Source organism: Microtus oregoni, unplaced genomic scaffold, assembly GCF_018167655.1.
Source record: "Microtus oregoni isolate MIOR12 unplaced genomic scaffold, Mior012 000019F_ref0000042, whole genome shotgun sequence".
Classification (NCBI taxonomy): Eukaryota; Metazoa; Chordata; class Mammalia; order Rodentia; family Cricetidae; genus Microtus; species Microtus oregoni.
Window position 1 is genome coordinate 14055746 of NW_024543078.1, and position 24558 is coordinate 14080303.

At 39.6% G+C, this 24558-nt stretch overlaps 2 protein-coding genes and 1 pseudogene across 6 annotated transcripts in view; all 3 read right to left on the reverse strand.

The window, feature by feature from the left end:
• The window catches only part of Ppp4r3b (protein phosphatase 4 regulatory subunit 3B), a 59583-nt gene extending 49907 nt beyond the window's left edge, over nt 1-9676 (reverse strand). For 3 of the 4 annotated variants that reach the window (XM_041669252.1, XM_041669250.1, XM_041669249.1), the window contains exons 1-2: nt 9243-9676; nt 7987-8042 (exon numbers count right to left, since the gene is read on the reverse strand). In XM_041669252.1, coding sequence (XP_041525186.1) covers nt 7987-8042; nt 9243-9384 — 198 coding nt within the window. In that variant the 5' untranslated portion in view covers nt 9385-9676. The remainder of the gene's footprint in view (nt 1-7986; nt 8043-9242) is intronic. The other variant, XM_041669251.1, reaches the window with a different exon arrangement.
• Nucleotides 3388-3514, reverse strand: LOC121459930 (annotated as a pseudogene).
• Nucleotides 9677-16404: 6728 nt separating the features above from the next.
• Pnpt1 (polyribonucleotide nucleotidyltransferase 1) overlaps nt 16405-24558 on the reverse strand; it is a 36600-nt gene continuing 28446 nt past the window's right edge. The window contains exons 26-29 of one of the 2 annotated variants that reach the window (XM_041669323.1): nt 22227-22305; nt 20860-20907; nt 19558-19731; nt 16405-17645 (exon numbers count right to left, since the gene is read on the reverse strand). In XM_041669323.1, coding sequence (XP_041525257.1) covers nt 19573-19731; nt 20860-20907; nt 22227-22305 — 286 coding nt within the window. In that variant the 3' untranslated portion in view covers nt 16405-17645; nt 19558-19572. Of the gene's footprint in view, nt 17646-17786; nt 19732-20859; nt 20908-22226; nt 22306-24558 lie in introns of those variants that run through there. The other variant, XM_041669324.1, reaches the window with a different exon arrangement.

The following is a 24558-nucleotide window of genomic DNA, read 5'->3' on the forward strand; positions in this document are numbered from 1 at the left end:
AACATAATAACATACAGTATCCAGACTCTCTGTGTATTTTCCATCTTTATGTGGCTTTATCTTAAACTCTATTTCTTTTATTTTTAATTTTTGGCTTTTTTTTTAATTTTTATTTTTTTATTTTTTTAATTTTTGGCTTTTTGAAACAGGGTTTCTCTGTGTATCTTCGGCTGTTCTGGAACTCACTCTGTAGACCAGGCTGTCCTTGAACTGACAGAGATCTGCCTGCCTCTGCCCCACAAGTGCTGGGATTAAAGGCGTGTGCCACCATACCCTGAATTTACATAGATCCGTGGCCTTTGCCTCCCAAGTGTTGGGATTAAAGGTGTGCGACACCCCACCCTCTTTCTTTTTATGGACTTTATCCCTTTTCTTTTCTCTCCCACACCTACATATATTTTTTTAAACACACTGCAAACCATTTGGAAGTTTTCTTTGTCTTTGAATCTATCTTTAATTTATTAAATACATTGTATTTAATGCATTTACATTGGGTCCTCAGGAAGAGCACCAAGTGTTTTTAACTGCTAAATCCCATCCCCAACAAAATATATTTAATAATCATTCTTTGATTAGTACTTACAAATATTATGACTTGATATTAAATATAAAACTCAGTAGTTGAACACTTGTTAGCATAAGTAAGGCCCTGAGTTTGATACTCAGCAATGAAAAGCAAAAACCAATATATAAGCTCTAACGTAAATCAAAAATGCCCTCTGATATATCTAGTCCTCAATTTCAACTTTGTGTGAGATGCCAAAAGTTGGGGTCATGTCTTCCTTCATTGTCCTCCTTGTTTTTAGAAGGGTGTCTTGCTCAATCTGCCTAGCTGATTTAAAGAGTAGCTGGCCAGCAAACTCCAGGGACTCTCCTGTCTCTACCTTCCTAGCACTGGGATTAGAGGTGTGTACTGCTATGGCTGGCTTTTTCATCTTAACCGATTTGAAGATCGCTTCATTAAGAGTAGTCTCCAAAACATCAATTATATGCCTTAATTCACTAATATCTTATATGCAAGAAGCTACTGTAAGCAGAGTGTGGTGGTATACACCTTTAATCTCAGCACTTTGGGAAGGCAGAGGCAGGCGGATTTCTGTGACTTTGAGGACAGCAAAGCCTATAGAATGAGTTCTAAGCCAACTATAACTGCATAGTGAAACCCTGTCTCAAAGCAACAATTACTTCATACGACACAAAGGAAGCAAAGGGATTATATAAAGATGAAATAAGCAAAATGTTTAATGTTTGAATGGTTAACCATTTAATATTAATAGTATTTTTAGAACTACTTAGAGCATAGTAAACCTGAAAAAGGTAGCAGAAAATTATTAATATTTTTCAAGATAGCGTTTCTCTGTGTAGTCCTGGAACGAACTCTGTAAGACCAGACTGGCTTTGAACTCACAGAGATCTGCTTGCCTCTGTGCCATTATCACCCTGCTAAAATATTTTTGAATACCTAAAAATTTTGTGGAGTCTTCACTTCTTGTCAGAGCAGCACAGTTTCCATTTTGTCACACCGCTGACTACTAACAAGAGGGGTCTAAATAAATGTCAGTTTGACCATTATTTTCATTTCTATTTCTATTGTTTTCAACTGTTTCACTTGAACTATTTTATTAGGGTTGGGTAGCTAGGCAACAGTAACTAAAGGTATGAGTAAAACACTTCTCACAAAAATGTTACTTTTTACTCAGGAGACAACATAGATTTTAGGACTTAACAATTTGACTTACTAGATAATCAACTAAAACTATTATCTCCTTTTGAGAAAACCAATATAAAGGCAGGTTTCTTTTAAAATTCTCCTGTAGGCAAGAGAGGTGGCTCAGTGATTACCCGAGCTTGGCGCCCAGAACCTAAGTTGGGCAGCTCACAATCACCTGCAACTCCAACTCCAGAGGGATCCAATACTTCTGGTCTCTGACCACCTGCACACGCCCCTGCCCAACTAAAAATAAATAAATCTTTAACTCCTCTTGCTTCGTACAACAGATTCTATTTTGGATTACCACTACAACTGCAGAATAAAATCCAAACTGGTTATGTAAGGTATCTAAGGCCCAAATCATTTTGACTCTGGCTTCTAAAAGTATGTGCAGGTAAAACAACAAAATCTGAATTAAAGTAATTAAGTGCCTTACACCATTAATTTCTTTCCTTTTCTTGGTATTTATTTATTTATTTATTGAGAGACAGGGATCTCACTGTGTGGCTCTGGATGGCCTGAAACTCAGTATGTAGACCAGGCTGACCCCAAGACACCTCTGTATTTTACTTGCCTTTGCATCCCAAGTGCTGAAAGTAAAGTTGTGGGCTGCCATAACCCACACATTTTTTTTATACACTCAGTACTCTATTCTCCACATAACTAACTTTAAAGCCCAACATTTTAAATTGGATTGAACTATCATGATCATTTCAACTAAGTCAACTACAACTGGGCCTGCTGGCAAATCCCTGTAATCAGAGTTACTGAGGAGTATGAGGCAAGCTAAGGTCTGCCTGGGCTACACACTGAGTTGCAGGTCAGTCCAGACCACTTAGCCTCTGTCCCAAAGCTAAAAGCTAAAAATGGGTTTGAGATGTCATTCAAAGGTAAAGATTCTGCCTAGCATGTATGAGGCTTAATCACCTCAAAGAGACAAGAAAAACACCTGACTCAGGGTACAACTGAGTAGCACAGCACTTGCTTAGCCTGTGTGAGACCCCAACTCGGTTCCTCAGCACTGCAAAAATTATTACAGCCTTTTTCTTCTTATTTATTATCAGGACCTAACCCTTCACCAGCTCTTTCAACTCTACCCTCAAAACCCACTTAGGGAAACTCTCCTTTCATGCATTTTGTCCAGTTGGTTCTGAGCCACTTCTCTTGACTTCTTTAAATGGATTAATCAGCGCCATCTACTCAGTGGAACAGATGGTGCTAATCTTTGTACATAAAAGTCAAAACCTTTAAGACTTTAAAAGAAAAAAAACTTTTAGGAGTTAGAGAGATGTTACTCTGACTGCTCTTCCAAACAACCAGGGTTCAATTTCAAGCACCTACATGGCAGCTTACTTACAACCACGGTTATGTACAGACCCAGGGGATCTGACGCCCTCTTCTGGCCTCTGAGGATGTGCATACACATACATGCAGGCAAAATACTCATGATCATAAAATAAATAAATAACTTAAGATCTTCTATCTTTCAACATCTCCACAACCCTTTAACTCAACTGCCTGCTTGGACTAAGAGTGAGCCCATAACCAAATATTCTTCCATTTATTGCTTTTCACCAACACCCACAGACTGATATGCTATATTTTGGATGGTAAGATATGCTATATTTTGGATGGTGCTATATTTTGGATTCTTTTGTTAGTTTGTTTCAGGAAGAGTACAAGAGACAGCCCATTATCACATTTGGGGGAGCTGCAGGGGCCACTACATCTGGAGTGCAGCGGTAAGCCTCCCCTGGGCAAACTACCTTTGTGATCATGGTATTGCCCCTGCCAGGTAATTTAAAAACTCTACCAAGGACTGGGAAGTAGGTCAGTGGCAAAGTGCTTACTTAGCATGTGCTAGGTGCAGGATTTGACATCCCACTCAACACACACCACAAACAGAACCAAAGCCAGGATACTTCTTCAAAAATTTTCAAACTTAATTTAAAAAACAAAACCCTCAAGAAGATTAGGACCAGACTACAAACAACAAGTCTATTAAGTACTGGGTCAACAAATAAATGTGGACCGTTCAACAAAGGTCACTTAGTCTTTGTTCTTAATTTCTATCTACTAAGGGGGTGGTCCCTTGCTGAAGCTAAAAATTCACTTTACTATTCTTAGATGAGAATCTGCGTTACTAATTCAAACCCAACCACTAGTTACAGATGTTTAATATTTAGACTTTATTTCACTTGTTTTAAAGCCTAAGTTAAACAAAATCAAACAAAACCCAGAATATCATACAGAATGTTGTTGGGCTTATGAAAGGAAGAGTACACTGACACTCGTCTGTTTACATATGCACCACTAGAAGATGATGAACTTTAAGAAAATGAGAAGGGCCGGGCGGTGGTGGCGCACGCCTTTAATCCCAGCACTCGGGAGGCAGAGGCAGGCGGATCTCTGTGAGTTCGAGACCAGCCTGGTCTACGGGAGCTAGTTCCAGGACAGGCTCCAAAGCCACAGAGAAACCCTGTCTCGAAAAACCAAAAAATAAAAAATAAAAAAAAAAAAAAAAAAAAAGAAAAAAGAAAATGAGAAGGTCACTGGCATGGTGGTTTTAATCCCAGCACTTGGGTTAATTGTCCACCATGTTCTCTAGCAGCTCCTTGAAAACATACCAGAGTTCTTCAAGTCTCTTTACCGGACTTTAATTTCTTGTATCACAATTATTACAAAAAGTTTTCCCACCCGAAGCGTTTTTGTTCTACCACGCTCTTCTCATCTATTATTCATGTTTCTGTCATACAGGTTTCCTTAAACACAGTATCACTTTCATCATTTTAGGTCTCCAGTAAGAATTCATAATGGCTCACTTTTGTTTGGCACACCAAACTCTCAAGTGAAAAAAAATGTCTGCAATTCAAGCAGGTGTATACTGATTTCAGCAACTACCACCATTACCAAGATGAATTCTTCTTACAGATGCCTGCCTCTTATACTTTCTCCTGTCTAATTTTCTAGCGCCCACACCTGTGGAATACAAGTTTGCTGTTTACAATATTTCGTGTTGTAATATACCTGTTTTACATTCTCATCCATAACCTTTCTGTACCTCAGCTGCCTCCACAGGAAATGCTTTCATGCATTTTCAGTGAGGTCTAGGCAGAAAAAAAAATTCATTAGTTATTTTATTATTCTATTGTTTCACTGAGGTAAGGACTGATCTTTTGGACTCATGAGCACACAACTATGTAAAATATGCTAAGCTATATCCCTATGATTTTGACTTTTGATTTAGCCAAGATCAGTAGGGTTAATTTTAAGTAACTTAAAAATATGAAACACGTATCAGACACTTTGTTTCATGCTGTATTGCATAATCATTTTCTTTCTAATGTGTCAACTTACACATTCAAGTGTATTAAGAAAATACATCTTCCCATTTCTCCCTTTTCAGTATGAGACATGAAAGAGAAGTACTTTGAATCACTGACACTCAGCAGTACTTACTCCAACACATTTTAAGTAAGCCAATCAATCTAATACTTGCTTTTGAGAAAGAGAAACCCATGTATGCTGAGCAAACAATTAAGCAGTTGGATAATTCTAGGCCTGTGAATATTAAATAATTATCTCTTAATTTACTCAACATATTTTAATACAGCAAAATATTCTATAAATAAGCCATTTGCTTACGTTTTTAATTAAAAGCCCATCGATGAATAATATTTTAACTTTAATTTTGGAAAAACCTAGTTAAATAATAATTAGAATAATCTATTTAAAAATCTCCTATGTTGACAAATCTTGATAATGTGATAATTCTTGTAAACATAAAAACAATGATGTATTCATAATTTCAATTTGTGCAACTTGGTAAAAAGTGCAAGCTGAGCAAGACTTTGGATAAAATAGGAAGAAACTGCATAGATTACATAGAAAATTTACTATAACTTCAAATGGCTCTATGACTTCCACTAGAAGGTCCGCCCAATTTAAAAAAGATTAAAGAAAATAAAACAGGTGACTCCATTTACAGGTTTTCATTCCTGTATTCACAATGCTTTGTGTGTGTGTGTGTGTGTGTGTGTGTGTGAGAGAGAGAGAGAGAGAGAGAGAGAGAGAGAGAGAGAGAGAGAAAATGTTACAAATAGCAGGCCGGAACTATATTACTTAAATGTGACTGGTTACAGAAAACATTTTCATATGCTATAAAATCTTTCAAATGTATTTTTCTGTGATGCTTTCCATACTTAACTGTATAAAAAAAAATCCAATTTGTCTGGAACTAGTTTTCTAGATAGTAATAGTTACATGAACGTATGCTTCAAAATTCTTAAGTTTTTAAAGAACCAGTCTATATTTTCTTATGTGCTGGAGGACTGATTTACTAATAAGCCTTCGCACATACAATAGGATCTTTTCAATATTAACAGCAGGTAAAAGATCACTTACACAAGTCAAGAATTGTTATAACAACTAAATGTGTAAGGACCTGCTTATGCCTTACGAGCCACAGTTATGAGCAAATGTCCTTATCATTTTATAATCATGTAGGTAGGAGAAAGATGACAAAATATTAGTATCTCCCCACAAACGAGCAAAAACCCACAACTAGCTATCTTACAAAACTCAAAACACAAGAGTAACTAATTATCTGCCTAATCAAGTCTGAAATAAATTTAAATGTCCTCATACATATCTAAGATACAGAGAAACATTCAAATGTTCAAGACAAATGTTCAAGACAAAAGATTCATATAAAAATTATCTAAGAGATAATATATAAAAATTATCTAAGAGAAAGAAAAGCTACTAGCTAAATGCTAAAATATTTCAAGGAACTAAGAATGTACTGCAAGTACAAAGCAATTACATACATTAAAAATTTTCCTATTAACAACCTTTATAATGGATGTAATTTTATTTCTTACGTGAAATATTTATAGCATCCAAATTTCCATAGACCTTAAAGAAAGGTAGACTTGATGCTATAATTATAAACCTAAAATAATTTCTCTCTTCCCTACAAAATCTGTCATCGTGATTTTACATACCTCCTCCAAAAGCGCGCGCGCACACACACACACACACACACACACACACACACGAGGAAATAATCCAAATGTCTCATAGGTATATATCATACATCAGCATAATACAGCATTTTAAAAAGCTACCTACAATAACACAAATAAATCTTCAAAAAAGTGTGAAAATACAAATTTAAGAATATGTAAAAGTATGGTATCAATAGTATAAAAGTTTAAAACACACAAGAGACATGCAGGAAAGGTATAAAAGCATCTACAGAAAGAATACACGTAATTTTAGTAGAGGTGCCATAGGGAATAAAGAATGGATAAAACGGGATAGACACAAAAGAGATTTTTAACCTCTACCCATGTTAAATATTACAAAAAATTGAAAAGGATATAGTATGTTAATATTAGTAAACTGATGGTGTTATAACAGAGCCCACTATATTATTCTCTACAATATTCAATTTTGATAGTATTTCACAATAAAAATGAAAACATTCACAGATAAAGGATGACTCAAATCTGTCATCCTCATGTTAAATTAGAAATACTAAAACAGCTTTCCTTTTCCAAAGAGACAACAATATTGAGAAAATGTTACATAATTAACAATATGTGTATTTATAGAGTATCAATTATCAATTGATTATATCAAAAATATGCATACAATTTAAAGCAGAACTTAAATGCCACCTAAAAATCCCTCAATAAGCCCCTTTCCTTGGACAAAGGATCCAATTTCTCACCAAACAGGCTTTCATTGCTTTAAAAGTATCCCTCTGATTTTGTTGTTGTTTTTCTATATTGCCCTGGCTGTCCTGGAACTTGCTTTGTAGACCAGGCCATACTTGAATTCACAGAGATCCACCTGCCTCTGCCTCCTAAGTGGTGGGATTAAACATATGCACCACCATTGTTGAATTTCTTTCTTAATGGTAGTAACTGAACAGTCTGAATCTTCTTTTAAGTCATTTCTTTCAAATGTGACTCAGAATAAATGGTTTAGGGCAGAGCATATAGGAAGAGACCTGTCTTACTGTAAACAAGAACAAAAACCCCCACTGTTTTCTAATACAAACAGTGGCTCGATTAAAAAAAAAACACAACAGTATAAACTGCCAATATAAAAATCACTTTTCAGTTTGAAACTCTACCAACCTGAAAGGTAAATACATATGGCTTCTAACTTTAGTTACCAAACTGTTTTTCTGGTCTGGAAAGTATTCCCATCTTTGTCAGATGACAAACACAGTTTTTTACATTAAAGATTGGTTAACTACTTACCTGTTGTTTCTGATATGCAGTGTTTGGATTTATCTTTGACTCCAAGAGTAGAGATCCTGAAAGAGTTAAAAAAAACATGTAAGTCTCAAACTATAAAGCCTTCTTCAATAACACACATTTTACAAATGTTTCAAGTTTCTTCACACGCTGAAGAGCTGAAGCTACAAAATGTATTTTAATACAATTTTCTCTCCAGATCTAGGCTACATATTTAGCTTACAATCTTTCATCCTATCTCCAAATGTCTTTAGAGGGAAATATTTACGTGAAACCAATATTCAGACTATGAGAAAACTAAAATAAAACTTTTAGGGTCTAACTGTCCATTTGAAGATTAACTTTAACAAAAGCTGTTTCACTGTATTTCCTGTCTACCAAAACAAATTACGAGGGCCCTGGAGAGACTTACCATACAAATTACACTTACCCTGTTCCTATGACAATGAGTAACAACAACAAAACCCCCCACATAAAATTCCCTTGACTGTTAATAAAGGGGACTCTACATTAGTACAACACTGCCAAAAATAAATCTAAGACTGTTAGTCTTCTATTACCTACATATATCAGTTACTCCAATTGCGTAGTTCTTGAGTACAGGTAGTAGCTGTTGTAATTATAATTATGGCTGTCAACTTTTAATATTAAAATGCTTTCTATGAATTCTGCAATCAACAAATACAATCTCCGAGTCTGCTTTGGTTTTCTAACTTATTGAGACTGTGGAACCCATCCCCCCCCCGCCATTCTCTATAAAGGCAACCTGGAGGGATCAAAAAGTAAAACCGTAGGTGCTCGTGTTTACATCGTAGCAACGGTCTATACTAACTCCAAGAAAGAGTCCGTTTTTTCCCTAAGGCACTCAGAAGAGTTTTACTAACCCCTTTATATTGGACATACATAAAGGACCAGACTGTACCCAAAGCGGGTACGGGGTGACATTATCTCACGGGTTAGGTTCCTATCTGGTCTCCTACCGACTTCCCACTCTTCACATTCTAAACCTCAATAACCAGGCAGGGATTGGAGCGGAAGGAGTCAAATCCTTAATAGGGATGGAGGCGGAGGAACTGGAAGTCCACGTCTGACGGCGAGTGAACCCAGGCCCAGTAGTTTGTTTTTATCGTTGAGAAGGGCAGGCTCAAGCCCCATGCCATGCGCTGTCCCCCCCCCCCCCCCCGAGCCCGGACTTCACACCCCAGCTTGTGCCGCAACCGAAGGCACGCTCCTCTCTTCCCGCGTTCCAATCCCCTTACCGTCGGACTCGGCACGGACCAGCAGCGACATCCCCTTGAGCTCCTCGACGTAAGTGGAGGAGACGTGCCCGGTGCCCCGGTCGTCCCATTGCCGGTCTTCGTTCAGGGTGTAGACCTTCACCCGCCGCCGTGTATCCGACATGGTGGCTGCTGGGCCCCCCGCTCCAGCCGCCGCCTCCTCGCTCACCTCGCCGGTGGCCCTCACTCCTGTGAGCCGGCAGCGGCAGCGGTGGCGGCGGCGGCTCTGGAGAGGCCCGAGTTCACCATGGCTCCAAAGGTCTAGCCGCGAGAAGGGGTGACAAGAGCCATCGGGAGCCCGCCGCCCGTGCTCTCCGGTCCCCTCCCTCCACCCCTGCGCACGACCAACGTCTCTTCCCTTTGCTCTCCGGCTGCCGCCGCCCGCCGCGGAAACTACTACAGATCCGCCATCTTGTAACCCGACTCTCTCAGCCTTTCTCTTCCTCTTCCAGAAGGGTTGCACGGGCTGCCCTAGCAGGGGCTACGGCGGCCGACGAGCCCAGCGCACAGCATCTCTACGCGGAACACAATTCCGGAGAGCCAAACCTGGCGCTCTCGCGAGGAGGACGCACTGGGGGGCGCAGGCCCGGGAGGGACTTCCTGCTCTTCCGGCCCGCCTCCTGGGCGGGGAGATCTCGCGAGGTTTTCTGCCTTCTCCAGTGGAAGGTGGCTGCCGCCGTGGTGTTTCTGATTTCTTCTTGAGGATTTGCGGGATGCATGGCGGCTACGTTCTGCCTGGGAGGTGCTCCCTGGCCACCGTGAGCAGCAGGCGACTGTAAGGTTCTACGGAAGCGTTGCCTGTTTCCTGTGGCCCGTCCAGACGTTCTGCCTGCCGGTAGCCTCGTAGTGCCTGCCATCGGTCTGCGCCTCGGAGGCCTCGGCCCGGCGGGCTGAAGACGGGTTCGCGCGGGACGCTTGCGGCTCGTCCTGTCTGTCTAGCCGCCAGTGGGTTCACGATACTGTCCTTCAGCTCGGCCTGCTCTTGTCTCTAATCTGAAAAGCATGGGGATAAGTGCACATGGTGACCCCGCGGTGTATTTCGGGAGTTGTAGTTATCACAACACTTACCCGAGTGTGCTTATGTTTGTTGAGATTGGTTAGACGTGAACATTTCACCAGTATGCTGAAAGGTGGAGCTTGTGTACAGTAGGCGCTTGATTAAAAGATAGTTTCAAAATATGATGTATAATTCTCTTCTCTGAATCTGTAGGCTGGCGTGCTGCTACCTGCCTGTGATGAGTTCACTTGGAAACACTGAGACAGGAGGATCTGAGCGGTGCAGGCCAGCCTATGATTTATAGCGGGGTATTGCCTTTGACAAAAGGACTTGAATTGTTATCCATATGTGCTGGACATTGCTGTGATTGATATGTACGAAGTGTACTCTGAGCCAGGGAAAATATAATTGGTTTTGGAAAGGCCACAGAAAGAACATAGGCCATTTTTAGCCCAGTGTTAGAGGACACTCCTGGGTTATTTCTAACATTTGCCCATTGTCCACTCCTCAGGAGAAAAGGCCTTTGCAAGAGCACTGGACAGATCCTGGAAGCCCATTTAGCTTTGTGACGGGGAATTTCAGGGTTTACAGAGAATTTTCTGTAGAGAGTGATTTTGGCTCCGTTAATAACTTTGAACTCTAACAGATGTAGGGGCAGAAGGCTAGAGCAGAAATCTACAGTGCAGGGCCCCATTCGTGCTTGTCTGAAAGCACCTCACCATAACCACACCTTCCCTCAGAATCTCACCAAAAAGTTCTAGCCAAACCGAGCCCCCGATGTCCTGTTTTTATAAGTAATACCTCTATACATTAAAAAAAAAAAAAGACAGAAACTTGTGCAGTGCAAGGTCTCTTCAGCTCCTGCTTCCTGCTATTCAGTTTTTCTTCAGGAAACACTGACTGTATCATTCCTCGTTAAAACTCTCCCACCTTTCTGTGTATGTTGCTAAAATGGGGCCCATTTCTTGTGGGTGGCCTATATAGTTACACACTTGTTTTAATGCTACTATCGCCATCTTGAATTAATAAATTTTTGAACATTTTTTTTCCATTAGGTTTCATGGTGTATCTTAAAGATAGTTTATCATAATACAAATGTTAATGTGTGTTGGTCTCTAGGTGACTTGAATGATTTATTCATGGACTCATCAATACCAAATTCTGTGTATCCTAAGTCCCTTATATAAAATGGCATATGTTTTGCTTATTACCTATCATCTCTTGTAGAATAGTTTACATCATCTCTGGATAATAATGCCTATTATAATACCAATGTTACTTAAATACTTGTTATATTGGATTTAGAGAATGAATAATAGACAAAAGCATGTTTAGCACAAAGACTTTTTAAGGTTTATCACAGTGTTATACACACAGGAACGCCTGCATGCCAGAGGATGGCACCAGATCTCATTATAGTTGGTTGTGAGCCATCATGTGGTGGCTGGGTATTCAACTCAGGCCCTCAGGAAGAGCAGCCAGTGGTCTTAACTCTGAGCCATCTCTCCCACCCCCACAAGGACCTTTTTAAAAGATTTATTTTTCATTCTGTGCATGAATGTTTGGGTGAGTGCAGGTGTCATCAGAACCAGAAGGTGTTGGATCCCTGGAACTGGAGTTACTTAGTTAGGAGCAGGCTGATGTGGGTTCTGGTTCTCTGCAAGAGCTCTTAAATGCTGAAACATTGGTGCCAGTAGAAGCTTTGATAAAGTGACATTTGTTTGGTGAGGGGAGGAGCTTTGCTACAACATGGTATACTATCTTAGGGTTTTAATGCTGTGAGAGACACTGTGACCATGACAGCTCTGAAAGGGGAAAACAGTTAATTGAGGCTAGTTAATAGTTCAGAGATCCAGTTCATTGTCATCATGGCAGGAGGCAAGGTAGTGCACAGGCAGACATGGTGACTTCCTAATCCTTTCAGATAGTGCCACTCCTCATGAGACTGTGGGGTTTCCATTTTCATTCAAACCTATCCAGCTGCTTGGGTTTTAGTTAATTCCAGATATGGTCAAGTGGACAACAGGGATAACCACCACAGGTGATACATAACTAAGAAAAGAAAACCTGAAGCCTTCAAATGTGGATGAGAGCCCCTTAGACCCTCAGCCCTTGTAAAAGCAGCTCACAAATCCTTGTGAAAGCAAGCACTCCCTCCCTCTTCAAAGTCCTTTACTATATTCGCCCTGATTCTCTCTTTGAGCTGTCTTCACAGCTAGCTTTAGATCTTAGCAGAATCTGGGGGATTTGCTGGGCCTGTTTAAGAGGGTAGATTACACACTGAAGGAACTAAAATCAGCTAGCATGTGGTATTAAGAAGTCAGTACACTGGGATTAGGTTTTCAAAGTGTTCAGTTAAGGGTCTTCATTGTGTTCATTGACTCTTTAGGAGCAGATAATTTAACCGTAGTGTTGACTACAGGGATGGGCCAAACTCGCTGCTCTTAGCTCTTCAAAGCTTGAAAGGTGATGGCTTTTGCTTTTTACATAGCAGCTTTTGACACCCCGAGAAGACAGCTATTTTGATGTGCTCACTTGTAAATCATAATTGTTTTGTAGTAAGTGGCTTAGGTGGTCATCTGCAAATGTTTTTTTCTCTGACACTCCCTTTTAATGTCATAACATTGATCTCAATAAGACCACCAGAGAGTTGAACAATAGTGGTGCTTGTTATGTTCCTGACTTTGACAGCCATGCTTCCAGTTTTATGTGTGGAGCTGGAGAGATGGCTTAGTGGTTAAGAGCACTGGCTGCTCTTTCAGAGGACCTGGGTTCAATTCCCAGCACCCACAAGTGCCAGCTCACAACTGTTACTTCAGTTCCAAGGGATGATATCTTTACACCAATGCACATAAAATTAAACTTAAAAAAAGATTTATATGTATACCATATGCATTTAGAATCCTGTAAGCAGAAGAGGCCAGAAGAGGGTATCAGTACCCTTGGTACTGTAGCCACCAGGTGGGTGCTGGAAAACCAACTCAGGTCCTCTGAAAGAGTACCAAGTGCTCCTAACTGCTGAGCCATCTCTTCAGCCTGTTTCTAATTTTTTGATAGATATTTGCAAAACCAAAGACATTATTCATTGAGTTTTGTAAGACACTTCTTTGGCATCTGGTAATAAGTTTGCCCCTTCAGTATTTTATTATAATTTTTATACTTTATGATAATTATCTACATATTTTGTGCTTTTTATTTCATATAACATCATCTAGTTTATGAATTATTGGAAATTATGGGAATTTTATAGCCACAATTTAAAAATATTAACAAGCAACTGTAGTTTTCATGAAACATGGTATTTTTCAGTGCTCCTAGAACATACAAAACAAAGTTACTTTAATTCTAACGCTTTTCACTGTTTAAACTGCTTCTACTCAACAGTTTGCCCCTCTGTAATGGTCTGTCCTGTCCTTTTAAGAGACAAGCTCTGCCTACTCCCCCCACCCTCCCACCCCCGAGCTTCCAGCCTGAGTCCTTCCCTTTTCTGTCTCTCCCAAAGAGGTAGCTGCTGCCATGACTCCCCCCCCCCCCCAGGACCTGCTGGCTCTCATGGCCAGTGGGCCACTGGGGGGGGGGGGGGGGCGGGGGAGGGCTCCCTGCCTGGGACTGGCTGCCTTGGTGGCCCACTGCCTGCTACAGCCACTTGGGGACCTGCAGCATTTTTTAGACCCCTAACACCCTCTCCTTGTCATCCCTTAAAGCCAGGCTCACATATGACTTCTCTGTATTAAGAAAACAATTAAAATTACACTTCGTAGAAAGCTTTTTTTATTTATTTTAATGTCACATTTCCTCTACCCGACTTATTTTAAGGATGAGGTTTATGCTACCCAAACTGGGTAAATTTCTGGACTCAAGAGATTCTCCTGCTTTAGCCTGAGGAGTTTTGAGAATTACAGGTGCCGGCCACTATGACCAACTCATCATTGTATGAAATGACCACGTGTGTGTATGTGTGTGGCCACAGATAAATCTCCAGTGTCATTCATTTTGAAACAGTTTGTTGGAATTTCCAAGTAAGGCTATGCTGGCTGCCCAGTGAACACCACGGTACCATCTCCACCTCCCCAGTGTTGGAACTACAAGTGCAAACCACCATGTTTGGGTTTTTATGTATTCTGGGGGTTAAACTGTTACACCTATAACATAATTTAAAAATACATGTTTACTCATTTAGTGTGTGTATGTGCATATGCATGTGCCATTACACACATGTGGATGTCAGGACTTACTCTCTTTATACTATGTGGATCTCTGGGATCAAACCCAGGCTTGATGGCAAATGCCTTTACCTACAAAAGGTATCTTGCTGGCCCAACATTTTTTTTAAGCCTCCTTTTTACATTCCTTATTCATGTGTGCACTCACTTGCCAGTATGTGTGAGTCAGAGGACAACCTGGAATCAGTTCTTTCTTTCCTTCCATCACGTGGTGCTAGGGATTGAATTTAGTTGTCAGACTTGGTGGCAAGAGCCTATATTGGCTGAGCCATCTCACTGGCCCATAACATGTCTTTAAAAACAACAAAGACAAAAGCCAAAAATCAGAGCCAGGATGCATGTATGCAACTCCAACACTTGAGAGGCAAGAGATGTTTGAGCCACATTGCAAGAAACCTTTGCTAGAGTGTCTACCAACTTTATTAATTAGTAACTATATTGTTTCCAAAGGAAACAGTGCATCATACTGTAGCACGATAGTCAGAAAATGCAGGTTTTCTTTTCGTTTGGTATATGTTGCTAGGGACTGAATTTAGGGTCGATTAACATTCTCCAGTTGAGAAGGGCAGGGACACCACTAGGGTGGGGATGTCTTTAGAAGTAGCTTCATGTCTGTATTCTTGCTCTTGTATACAACCCCAATGAATTCACTTGATCAGCTTGACTTGGTTGGAATACTTGGTTAGGTGGCCCTTCTCTCTGCATTAGATAGATTCCCCAGAAGCGATACAACAGTCTCCAGCTGCTTCCTACAACAGCCACCTCTGTTGGTTGATGGCTTCACTCATTCCTAGCAAGTTTTCCACCGATATCAGAACTATTACCTTTACAACCCTCAAGCTAAAGTTGGCAGTGGAGCTGTTTCTTTCTCTTCAACCCTATATTCATTCTATCCACCCATGAGACTTAAACACTGCTTTTTCTTTTTTTAATCCCCAACACTCAATGTCTTTATAGTCTCTTTCCCATTTCTACTGTCTGCCTTTCCTATTATCAAGTTTCATGAGAAAGCATTTGTCACAGCCTGTTAAACTCCTTGTGATTCTGTTTATTCCTCAGAAATAACTAAGCATGTTTGCCTGATTAAATGTTTTGAAAATATCTGCTCTTTCCACTTGTTATATATATGTATTTTAAACAAATTTTATTACATTTATATACTTGGCATTGGTCCTTAAGTACTATGGTGCATGTCTGGAGTCAGAGAACAACTTGAGGGAACTGCTTCTCTTTTCACCATGTGGGTCATCAGATGTTATAGATGGTTGTGAGCCACCATATGGTTACTGAGAATTGAACTCCTGGAAGAGTAGTCAGTGCTCTTAACCTCTGAGTCATCTCTCCAGCCCTTGACTATATTCTTAATACAAAGCAAAGGACGAAACTATGTGAAACTAACTTATAAAATGAAAGTTTATTTTGTCTTCACATTTCCTTCTTCTATTTCATTCAGGTCTCTTTAAATATTATCTATTCAGGGAAGTGGTTCTGAATCATTTCATTTCAAACAATAACTTCTTATCACTTGTCCTGGCTGTGTGATTTTTATTTTTTTATTTATTTTTGTCAACTTTATACAAGCCAGGATTATCTAGGAAAAGGGAGCCTCAAACAAGAAAATGCTTGCATCTGATTAGCCAATTGTCAAGGCTATGGGGGCATTTTACTCATTAATGCTTGATGTGCTGGGGCCTAGTTCACTGGGGTAGTTGGTCCTAGATGGCATAAGAGAGCAGGCGGGGCTACTGGGAGGTGGTGGCGCACACCTCTACAGCCCGGTCTACAGAGAAACCCTGTCTTGATACCCCCCACCAAAAAATATATATATTATAATCACATATATATATATACACACATTAATAAAAGTATTTTTTTTATTTATTTTTTTTGTTTGTTTTTTTTTTTTTTTTCGAGACAGGGTTTCTTTGTGGCTTTGGAGCCTGTCCTGGAACTAGCTCTTGTAGACCAGGCTGGTCTCGAACTCACAGAGATCCGCCTGCCTCTGCCTCCCGAGTGCTGGGATTAAAGAAAAGTATTTTTTTAAAAAGGCCGGCTGAGTAAGCCATTGGGGGCAAGCCAGTAAAAAGTACTCCTCATGACCTGTTTTACTTTCTTCCCTTAGCTTTCCTCAACAGATTGTGATCTGGGCAGTGTAAGCCAAATAAATCTTTCCCTCTCCAAGCTGATCTTGTTCATAGTCTACACTGCAGCAGTAGGACAGATCACTCCAACTCCTTTCTATTACGGTATGTGCTTCTTTGTCAGATGTTACATCCCTGCTTACTGCCAGTTTTCTCAAGCAGAAGTGAACACGAGCTTCGGCTCTGTTTGCGGACATCCCCTGTCCATGCCTAGTGCTTAGTCCAGCAGATGTTGAATGAATGTGACGCTTGGCTGAGCTCAACAGAGAGGGTGGCTCATGTTCATGCTTCTATCTTAGATCCAGAAATTTAAAATGTTTTGGAAGGGAAAGAAAATAGTCACATAAAAACCATAATTTAAGCAAGTCAGATGGCTCAGCAAGGAAAGGTACAATGATTATTGTGAAGTCTGATGCCCTGAGTTTGTCTCCTAGAACCCACACAGTGTGAGTGAACCAACATCCTACAAGTTGTCCTGATCCCCACACACATACAATGGCTTCTAAGTGCACAAAACAAATATATATAAAAATTTGAACACTAATTCATGGTATGTCAAAAAAAGGGTCATAAAAGATCAATTTGCAAATAGCAGTATTCAGGTACTATAAATTAGTCTTTGGCATATGATAGGCTCAGATTAAAAACTTAATTAGAGGGCCTGGTGGTGGTGGTGGTGGTGCACACATTTAATCCCAGCACTCAGGAGGCAGGCACGGGTGGATCTGAGTTCAAGGCCAGCCTGGTCTACAGAGCAAGTTCCAGGACACCCTTGGCGACATAGAGAAATGCTGCCTCCCAAAAAATCAAAAACAAAAACATCATTAGAAATTATGAAAAACGACCATGATTTGAATAAAGATGAAGGGAGGTCTGGCTCTAATGGTAGGCTGCTGGTTTATGCAGAAATGAAGGTGCTTCTGCTGTTGGCATTAGTGAGCTGTCCATTTAAATTCTGTGGCACCCCTCTTGAGTTCCAAGAACTGGCTTCATTTTTTCCCAAATTATTAGCAGTTTACAGTCCCTTTGAAAAAAAAAATAAGAGCAAATTTAAGAAAACCAAATTATAATTAGGAAATCCAAACAATAAGGGTTACTGTCCCTTAAACTAAGGGTTATAGCACTTGGTCACTTTGACAAATACAGAATAACAGTATATCCAAAATAGAAATCAAATTTAATTTTTAATTTCCAGTTCCTTTCACTAATTCAGAAAGGGTATCGGTGCTGTTTAATATGCTCTTTTACACAGAATAATGTTTGTCGACTTACATATAAATGTACCTTAAAAGTATTTGGCTTGGACAGACACATATTTAACAGCTTATGACTTAGCCCTGAGTAAGAATTCACATATATTTTATAAGAATTATAAAAGGATTAGACAGTCTAAATTATGTAGTATCTGCTTTTTTTTTTTTTGTGGACTAGTAGCATGTTTTAAATTATGGCAATGAGCAAGGTATGGTGACACATGCCTTTGTAGGACTCTAGGGTCTGACAGGTAGATGTCAGTTCTAGACCAGCCTGGTATAATGAGTTCCAGGCTATCTAAAGCTACATAATGAGACCTTGTCTAAAGAAAAAAAATAGGACACTGAACATGACATTACATAAATAATGGTTCCTTCAGCTCTTATACCAAAAATATATACAAAATATATCCACACAGTGGCAATTATATACACACAAAGAATGACTCTAGTGGTATCTTTTATATTTAGGTAATTAAAACAGTTGGACATGGTGGTGCACACCTTTAATCCCAGCACTCAGAAAGGCAGAGGAAGGTGGATCTTTGTGAGTTTGAGGACAGCCAGGGCTGTTACACAGAGAAACCCTGTCTTGAAAAACCAAGAAAAAAAAAATCACTCTAGTGAGAAACCCATTTATAAGATTCATCTCACTATATTTATGGTTTTGTGAAAGGCATACCATTAAAAATGGAACCAAATTAGCTCCCTCAATGACAATTAAATGTGTAATTACGGTGAAGAAAAGGTTCTGGCTTTCAAAATGGCAAGTTCTAGTATGCAAAACAGCAGCAGCTAGGCACAGTTGCTGGGTAAAGGGGAGCCATAAGATGCCTAAGGGAGAATGGCCATTAACAAACATGAGAAGGAAGGCAGAGGAAAAGAGCCTTAGGAGAGCATACATGATCAATTATTTTTCAGTAGTTTACAATTAAAGAAACAAAAAGGTAATCTGTCCTAAGATATAAAAATAGCTTTTTATTTACTTATATATATGCTGTTTTGCCTGCATATATGCCTGCAGGCCAGAAGAGGACACCAGATCTCATTACAGATGGTTGTGAGCCACCATGTGATTGCTGGGAATTGAACTCAGGACCTTTGGAAGAGCAAGCAGTGCTCTTAACCTCTGAGCCCTCTCTACAGCCCCCTAAAAATAGATTACTTTAAATAATAAATATTTATTGGTTTTATAATATAAATAAGGCAAATATAGGTTGATCCTGAAATAAAAAAGGCACATGAAATGTACTGTAGAATAATCTTTTCGTACATTGTGAAGATATACCACTTGGACTGATTTACTAAAGAGCTGAACAGCTAATAGGTAGGCAGGATTTCCAGGTACAAAGGATGCTGTGTAGAGGGTGGAGTTGGGAGGAGACATGGAAAAAGCTGGAAAGCAGGATGGATATTATGTAGAAGAGGTAAATAAGCTTCTGGACAGCACACAGATTAGAATTGGGTTAAGTTATAAGAGCTAGCTAAAAACAAGCGTAAGCTATTGGCTGAGTTTTCACAATTAATAGTAAGTCTCTATGTTGTCATTTGGAAACTGGCTAGCAATACAGAAAACTCCACCTACAGAAAAGAGCATTTTAATACAAACATTAAATTATATAGAAATCTACACATTAAACGGGACTATTAAAGTTTGCTTTGCAGAATATCACTGTTGAATACCATTTCCAACAGGAGTCAAGGGGAAGAGTTGGATGATGACTGTGACATAGACTCTCCCATTACAATGCTGCTTCTATCATTTAGAGTTTTGACAGCAGTTATAGCTGGAGACTGAAGGACTTTGCGGGAAAGCCTCATTCTTCCATCAGCTGGATCACGGCCAAAGTATTTGACCTATGTAAAAGAAGCATATTTAAAGTTGACATGTAATTTCAAAGACATTTAAATTTGCATTGTACAAATAAGGCAATAATTAATATTTGTGTCTAATAAAAGCACTGCTCAGTAATAATTAGAGACACAGTAACTATATTTTGATGAAATAGCTGTTATAAAAAGACAAAAGGAATCAAAGTATAGTGCCCTATTGGAGTCCCAACACTCGGCAGGAGGTTTGAGTTTGATGCTAGCCTGAGACACTGACTAAAATAAATCAATCAGTAAAGCAATCAGTAAATCAATCAATAAATCAATCAGTAAATCAATCAATAAACCAATCAGTAAATCAATCAACCAAACAGGGCAAAAGAAAGCAGACATTTAGTTTTGTTTCTGATAAACTAACTGTGCCTTTTTTATGGTTTCTAAGTTCTTATACTGTAAGTCCAAAGTCAAAATTCAGTTAAGGGCTTTGTATTTTCTCTATGACTTGGGGACCATTGCACTAGATATACCGTTCCATGAAGAAATTAAACGGGAACACTGCAACAGGCTTAAAGTCCCCTTTGATGTACAGCACAAACACGTGGAGAGATGCTCTCTTGGCCTTCATCTTTCCCCAGAGCTGCTTAAACAACAGAAGCCCAGATGGGGAATACACACCCAGATCAGCAACAACTTCTGTTCACTGATAGAGCACTACAAGACAGGGCCAGTTTTACTATCAGAATTCTAGACCTCAGCAACAGTACTCTTAGTTCACAAACATTTAATGTCAAGTACAGAGTCTCACCTGCTCCAAGATGACACAGCTTTCCACCATGTTATCAAGACTGTCTCCAAATGACAAGTCTGCCCAACTCTAAAGGTGTTTTTCTCTTTTTCTGTCTGTCTATCTGCCTCTCTCTCTCTCTCTCTCTCTCTCTCTCTCTCTCTCTTTCTTTTTAAAGCTAAATTATGATCTACTTGAGGGAAAAGATCTTACTCTTAATGCTTAGCAAGTCTGGTTAAGCCACCCTGACTTCTTAAAGAAGCAGTGTACAAAAATACAAGCCAGAGGTGCTTATTCTATTCCTTCAAAGATACTAATTGGAATCTGAAGTTCAATTCACACCTTTAAAGATAATCACTGAGCATAAGTACCTGAATTTCTTGACCAACTTCTAATCCTAGGGCAGTGGGGTGTTTAATCTAAAAAAAAAAAAATAATTAGTTATATGTAATTATCCAGTAACCACAGAAGTCAACACCTTTCCCTAAGTGAATAGCTATATTTGTTTTTCTAATGAAATCTATTAATTACAAACATTGCAAACAATATAAAAGTAATCAGAAGAAAATGAAAACTACTGTTACTACTTCAGTGTCCAGCCCTTCAAATGTCTATTTAGTGTACAGTATATATGTGGGCTGAGGCTGGGCATGGGGGCACACACCTTTAACCCCAGCACTCGGAGGCAGAGGCAGGCAGATCTATGTGAGTTCAAGGCCAGCCTGGGCTACAAGAGCTAGTTCCAGGGCTGGAGAGATGGCTCAGTGGTTAAGAGCACTGCCTGCTCTTCCAAAGGTCCTGAGTTCAATTCCCAGCAACCACATGGTGGCTCACAACCATCTGTAATGAGGTCTGGTGTCCTCTTCTGGCCTGCAGACATACACACAGACAGAATATTGTATACATAATAAATAAATAAATATTTAAAAAAAAAAAAAGAGCTAGTTCCAGGACAGGCTCCAAAGCTAGAGAAACCCTGTCTCGAAAAAACAAACCAACAAAAAAACATGGGTTGGGGATGCGGCTCACTCAATATGTTAAGACTGCCCTTTCATAGGTAGAGGTGGCACATGCCACTAATCCCAGCACTTAAGAGGCAGAGGCAGGCAGATCTCTGCAAGATCGAAGCCACCCTGGCCTACAAAAGTGAGTTCCAGGACAGCTAAGATTGTTACACAGAGACACCCTGTCTTGAAATATCATGAAAAACAAAAACCCAAAAGTTTCCTTTCATATGAATAACTGAGGCAATGTAGGTGAATATTCAAATTATAGTCCTTTAAGGAGGGCTGTTCAGTTTCTTTACATTTCATCACTGCAAACATTAGTGGCTGGTGACTATAACTAGGCAAAATATCCAATTCTCAACAATTTAGGTAATTTTAATATTAGTTATTTCTAACAATTACAGAAAGTTAAGTCTGAGATGGGGAGATGGTTCAGAAAATAAGGATACTTGCTGCACAAAAATGAGGACTTAAGTTCAAATCCTTAGCGTCTGTATAAACCGCCAGCAAGAGTTATGCATGTGACTATGGCCCCAGTGTTGTGGGGAATAGAAAAGGGAAGATCTTTGGAAGTGCTGGCCACCAGCCTGGATGAGGAATGTCAGACAAAAGGGACTGAGAGGAGGTGGGAGTCCCAGAGCAGGACACCCTAGGCATCTCTGTTCTCCATGCATACACATGTGTGCTCACACCGCACACTCACCAGACACACACAAATCTGGCCTTCTTACCTTTCGCTGGTCAAGTTGCGTGTTATGAAGTAGCACAGCAGTCATGTTTGGGTACAGTTTTACCATTACGCCAGTGTCTCTACAAAAAGACATCAGCTTGGTTAAAACAGTAAGTACATGGACCGACACACACAGCTGATGCTTTCACAGAAGCAGGTGTCACACCAATCTCCAGGCTACGTCCTAGGATATATTATTCTTCTTGCTTTTTTTTTTTTTTTTTAAAGACAGGGTCTTTCTGTGTAGTCCTGAAACTCACTCTGTAGACCAGGCTGGTCTTGAACTCACAGAGATCCACCTAATTCTGCCCCTAGTACTGGGACCAAAGGTGTGTACATGTACCAGCATGCCTGGCTCCTAGGACACATTCTTATGATTAAAAAAATTATGATTACATAACAAATGTACTTCTATTATCTCGCCATCTCTGTCCTCCTCTCCTGTCTATTAGTACTTGGAATTATAAAACTTATGATTACATAACAAATATACTTCTCTCATATTACCTCGCCGTCTCTGTCCTCTCTCTCCTGTCTATGAGTACTTGGAATTATAAAACTTATGATTACATAACAAATATACTTCTCTCATATTATCTCGCGTCTCTGCCCTCCTCTCCAGTCTATTAGTACTTGGAATTGAACCTAGGACCTCACACATAATTAATAATCCACCCACATATCCTGAGCCCAAATAATTGTTTCTCAATATGGAATTATGCCCTATATTTAAATATTTGTGACTAAAAATGAACAAGAATATAAAGGAAAGTTTTTATAATACGTATTCACTTGTGTTTCTCTTCAGAATTCATAACATTTTATTATATTTATTTAATATGTACATTTTTGCCTATAAGTATATATGTATGTCTGTGCACCATGTGGAGGTCAGAAGAGAGCATCATCTCCTGGAACTGGAATTATGAATGGATGGCTGTAAAAAGTTCTCTTCCTTTTTTCTCTAGTCTGAAGACAATCAATTGCATTGCTTGTTTTTCCACCTGTAATGTTAAACAGATATCCCATTCTCTTTCATTACTTTTAAAAACCTTTCAAGAAATATTCTAAATAAATAAATTCTTCCTTTTTTTTTTTAAAGAAGTAGCATCTTTTCATTTTTTTTTCTTTCTTTTTTTTTTTTTTGGTTTTTCAAAGCAGGGTTTCTCTGTAGCTTTGGATCCTGTCTTGTAGACCAGGTTGGCCTTGAACTCAGAGAGATCGGCCTGCCTCTGCCTCCCGAGTGCTGGGACTAAAGGCGTGTGCCACCACCGCCTGGCAGAAGTGACATCTTGAGATAATTTCAGCTGGTAAAAATACTTTTGAGGTTGAAAGTGACTTAAAAAATGTGTTAATTAAGTATCAAATAATGCCATAAAACAAAAACAACAACAATAAAAAGGAAATATTAATTTGTAAGTTTTAGGTTTATGGTTTGGGGGAAAATAAAACTGGTAAAAATATAGTTTGAAAATAAAATATGGTCAAAAATTTGGTTTAAGAAAAAAATTCTCATGTCAGAATCTATTATAATTATAAAACATGTTACTGAAAACTACAGTGGCACAGAAAATAAAATTAGCTAAAAAAACAAAAAGAATTCGATGGGGCTAGAGGTGTAGCTGAGCTGTAGAGGGCTCACATGCCCACAGCCCAGGGGTTGGCCCAGCACTATAAAAACAAGTCACTGTGGTGTACTCCTCCCAGTATTCCAGAGGTGAAAGCAGGAGGATCAGAAGTGCAGAGTCAAAGATGGATCAGCAACTAAGAGTACTGGCTGCTTTCCAGAGGACCCGGGTTTGAGTCTCAGCATCCACATATCTGTAACTCTAGTTCAAGAGAATCTGATGTCCTCTTCTGACCTCTGTGGGCACCAGACACACATATGGTGTAATATATATGTATGCCAAATAGCTGTATGTATAAAACAGATAATAAACATAGCAAAACACAAAAGGGGGTGGAGCTGGAGGGAAGTTCAGTGGTTAAATACACTTCCTGGTCTTCCAGAGAACTCAGGTTCCGATTCCCAGCACCTGCCTAGTGGCCCATAACTGTCTACTCTAGTCCCCAGGAATTCAACATCCTCCTCCTCTTGTCTCTTCAGGCATGGTGGGTAGACATCCATGCAGGCAAAACATCAACAATCAACACATACAATGAGAGAAAACAGTCACTCCCAGCTACACACAAATGCGCGCTCGCTCTCTCTCTCGCTCTCTCTCTCTCTCTCTCTCTCTCTCTCTCTCACACACACACACACACACACACACACACAGTTAGTGGCATATATCTAAATACAAAGTGAATCTGGGCTTGCAGTAAAAATTGAA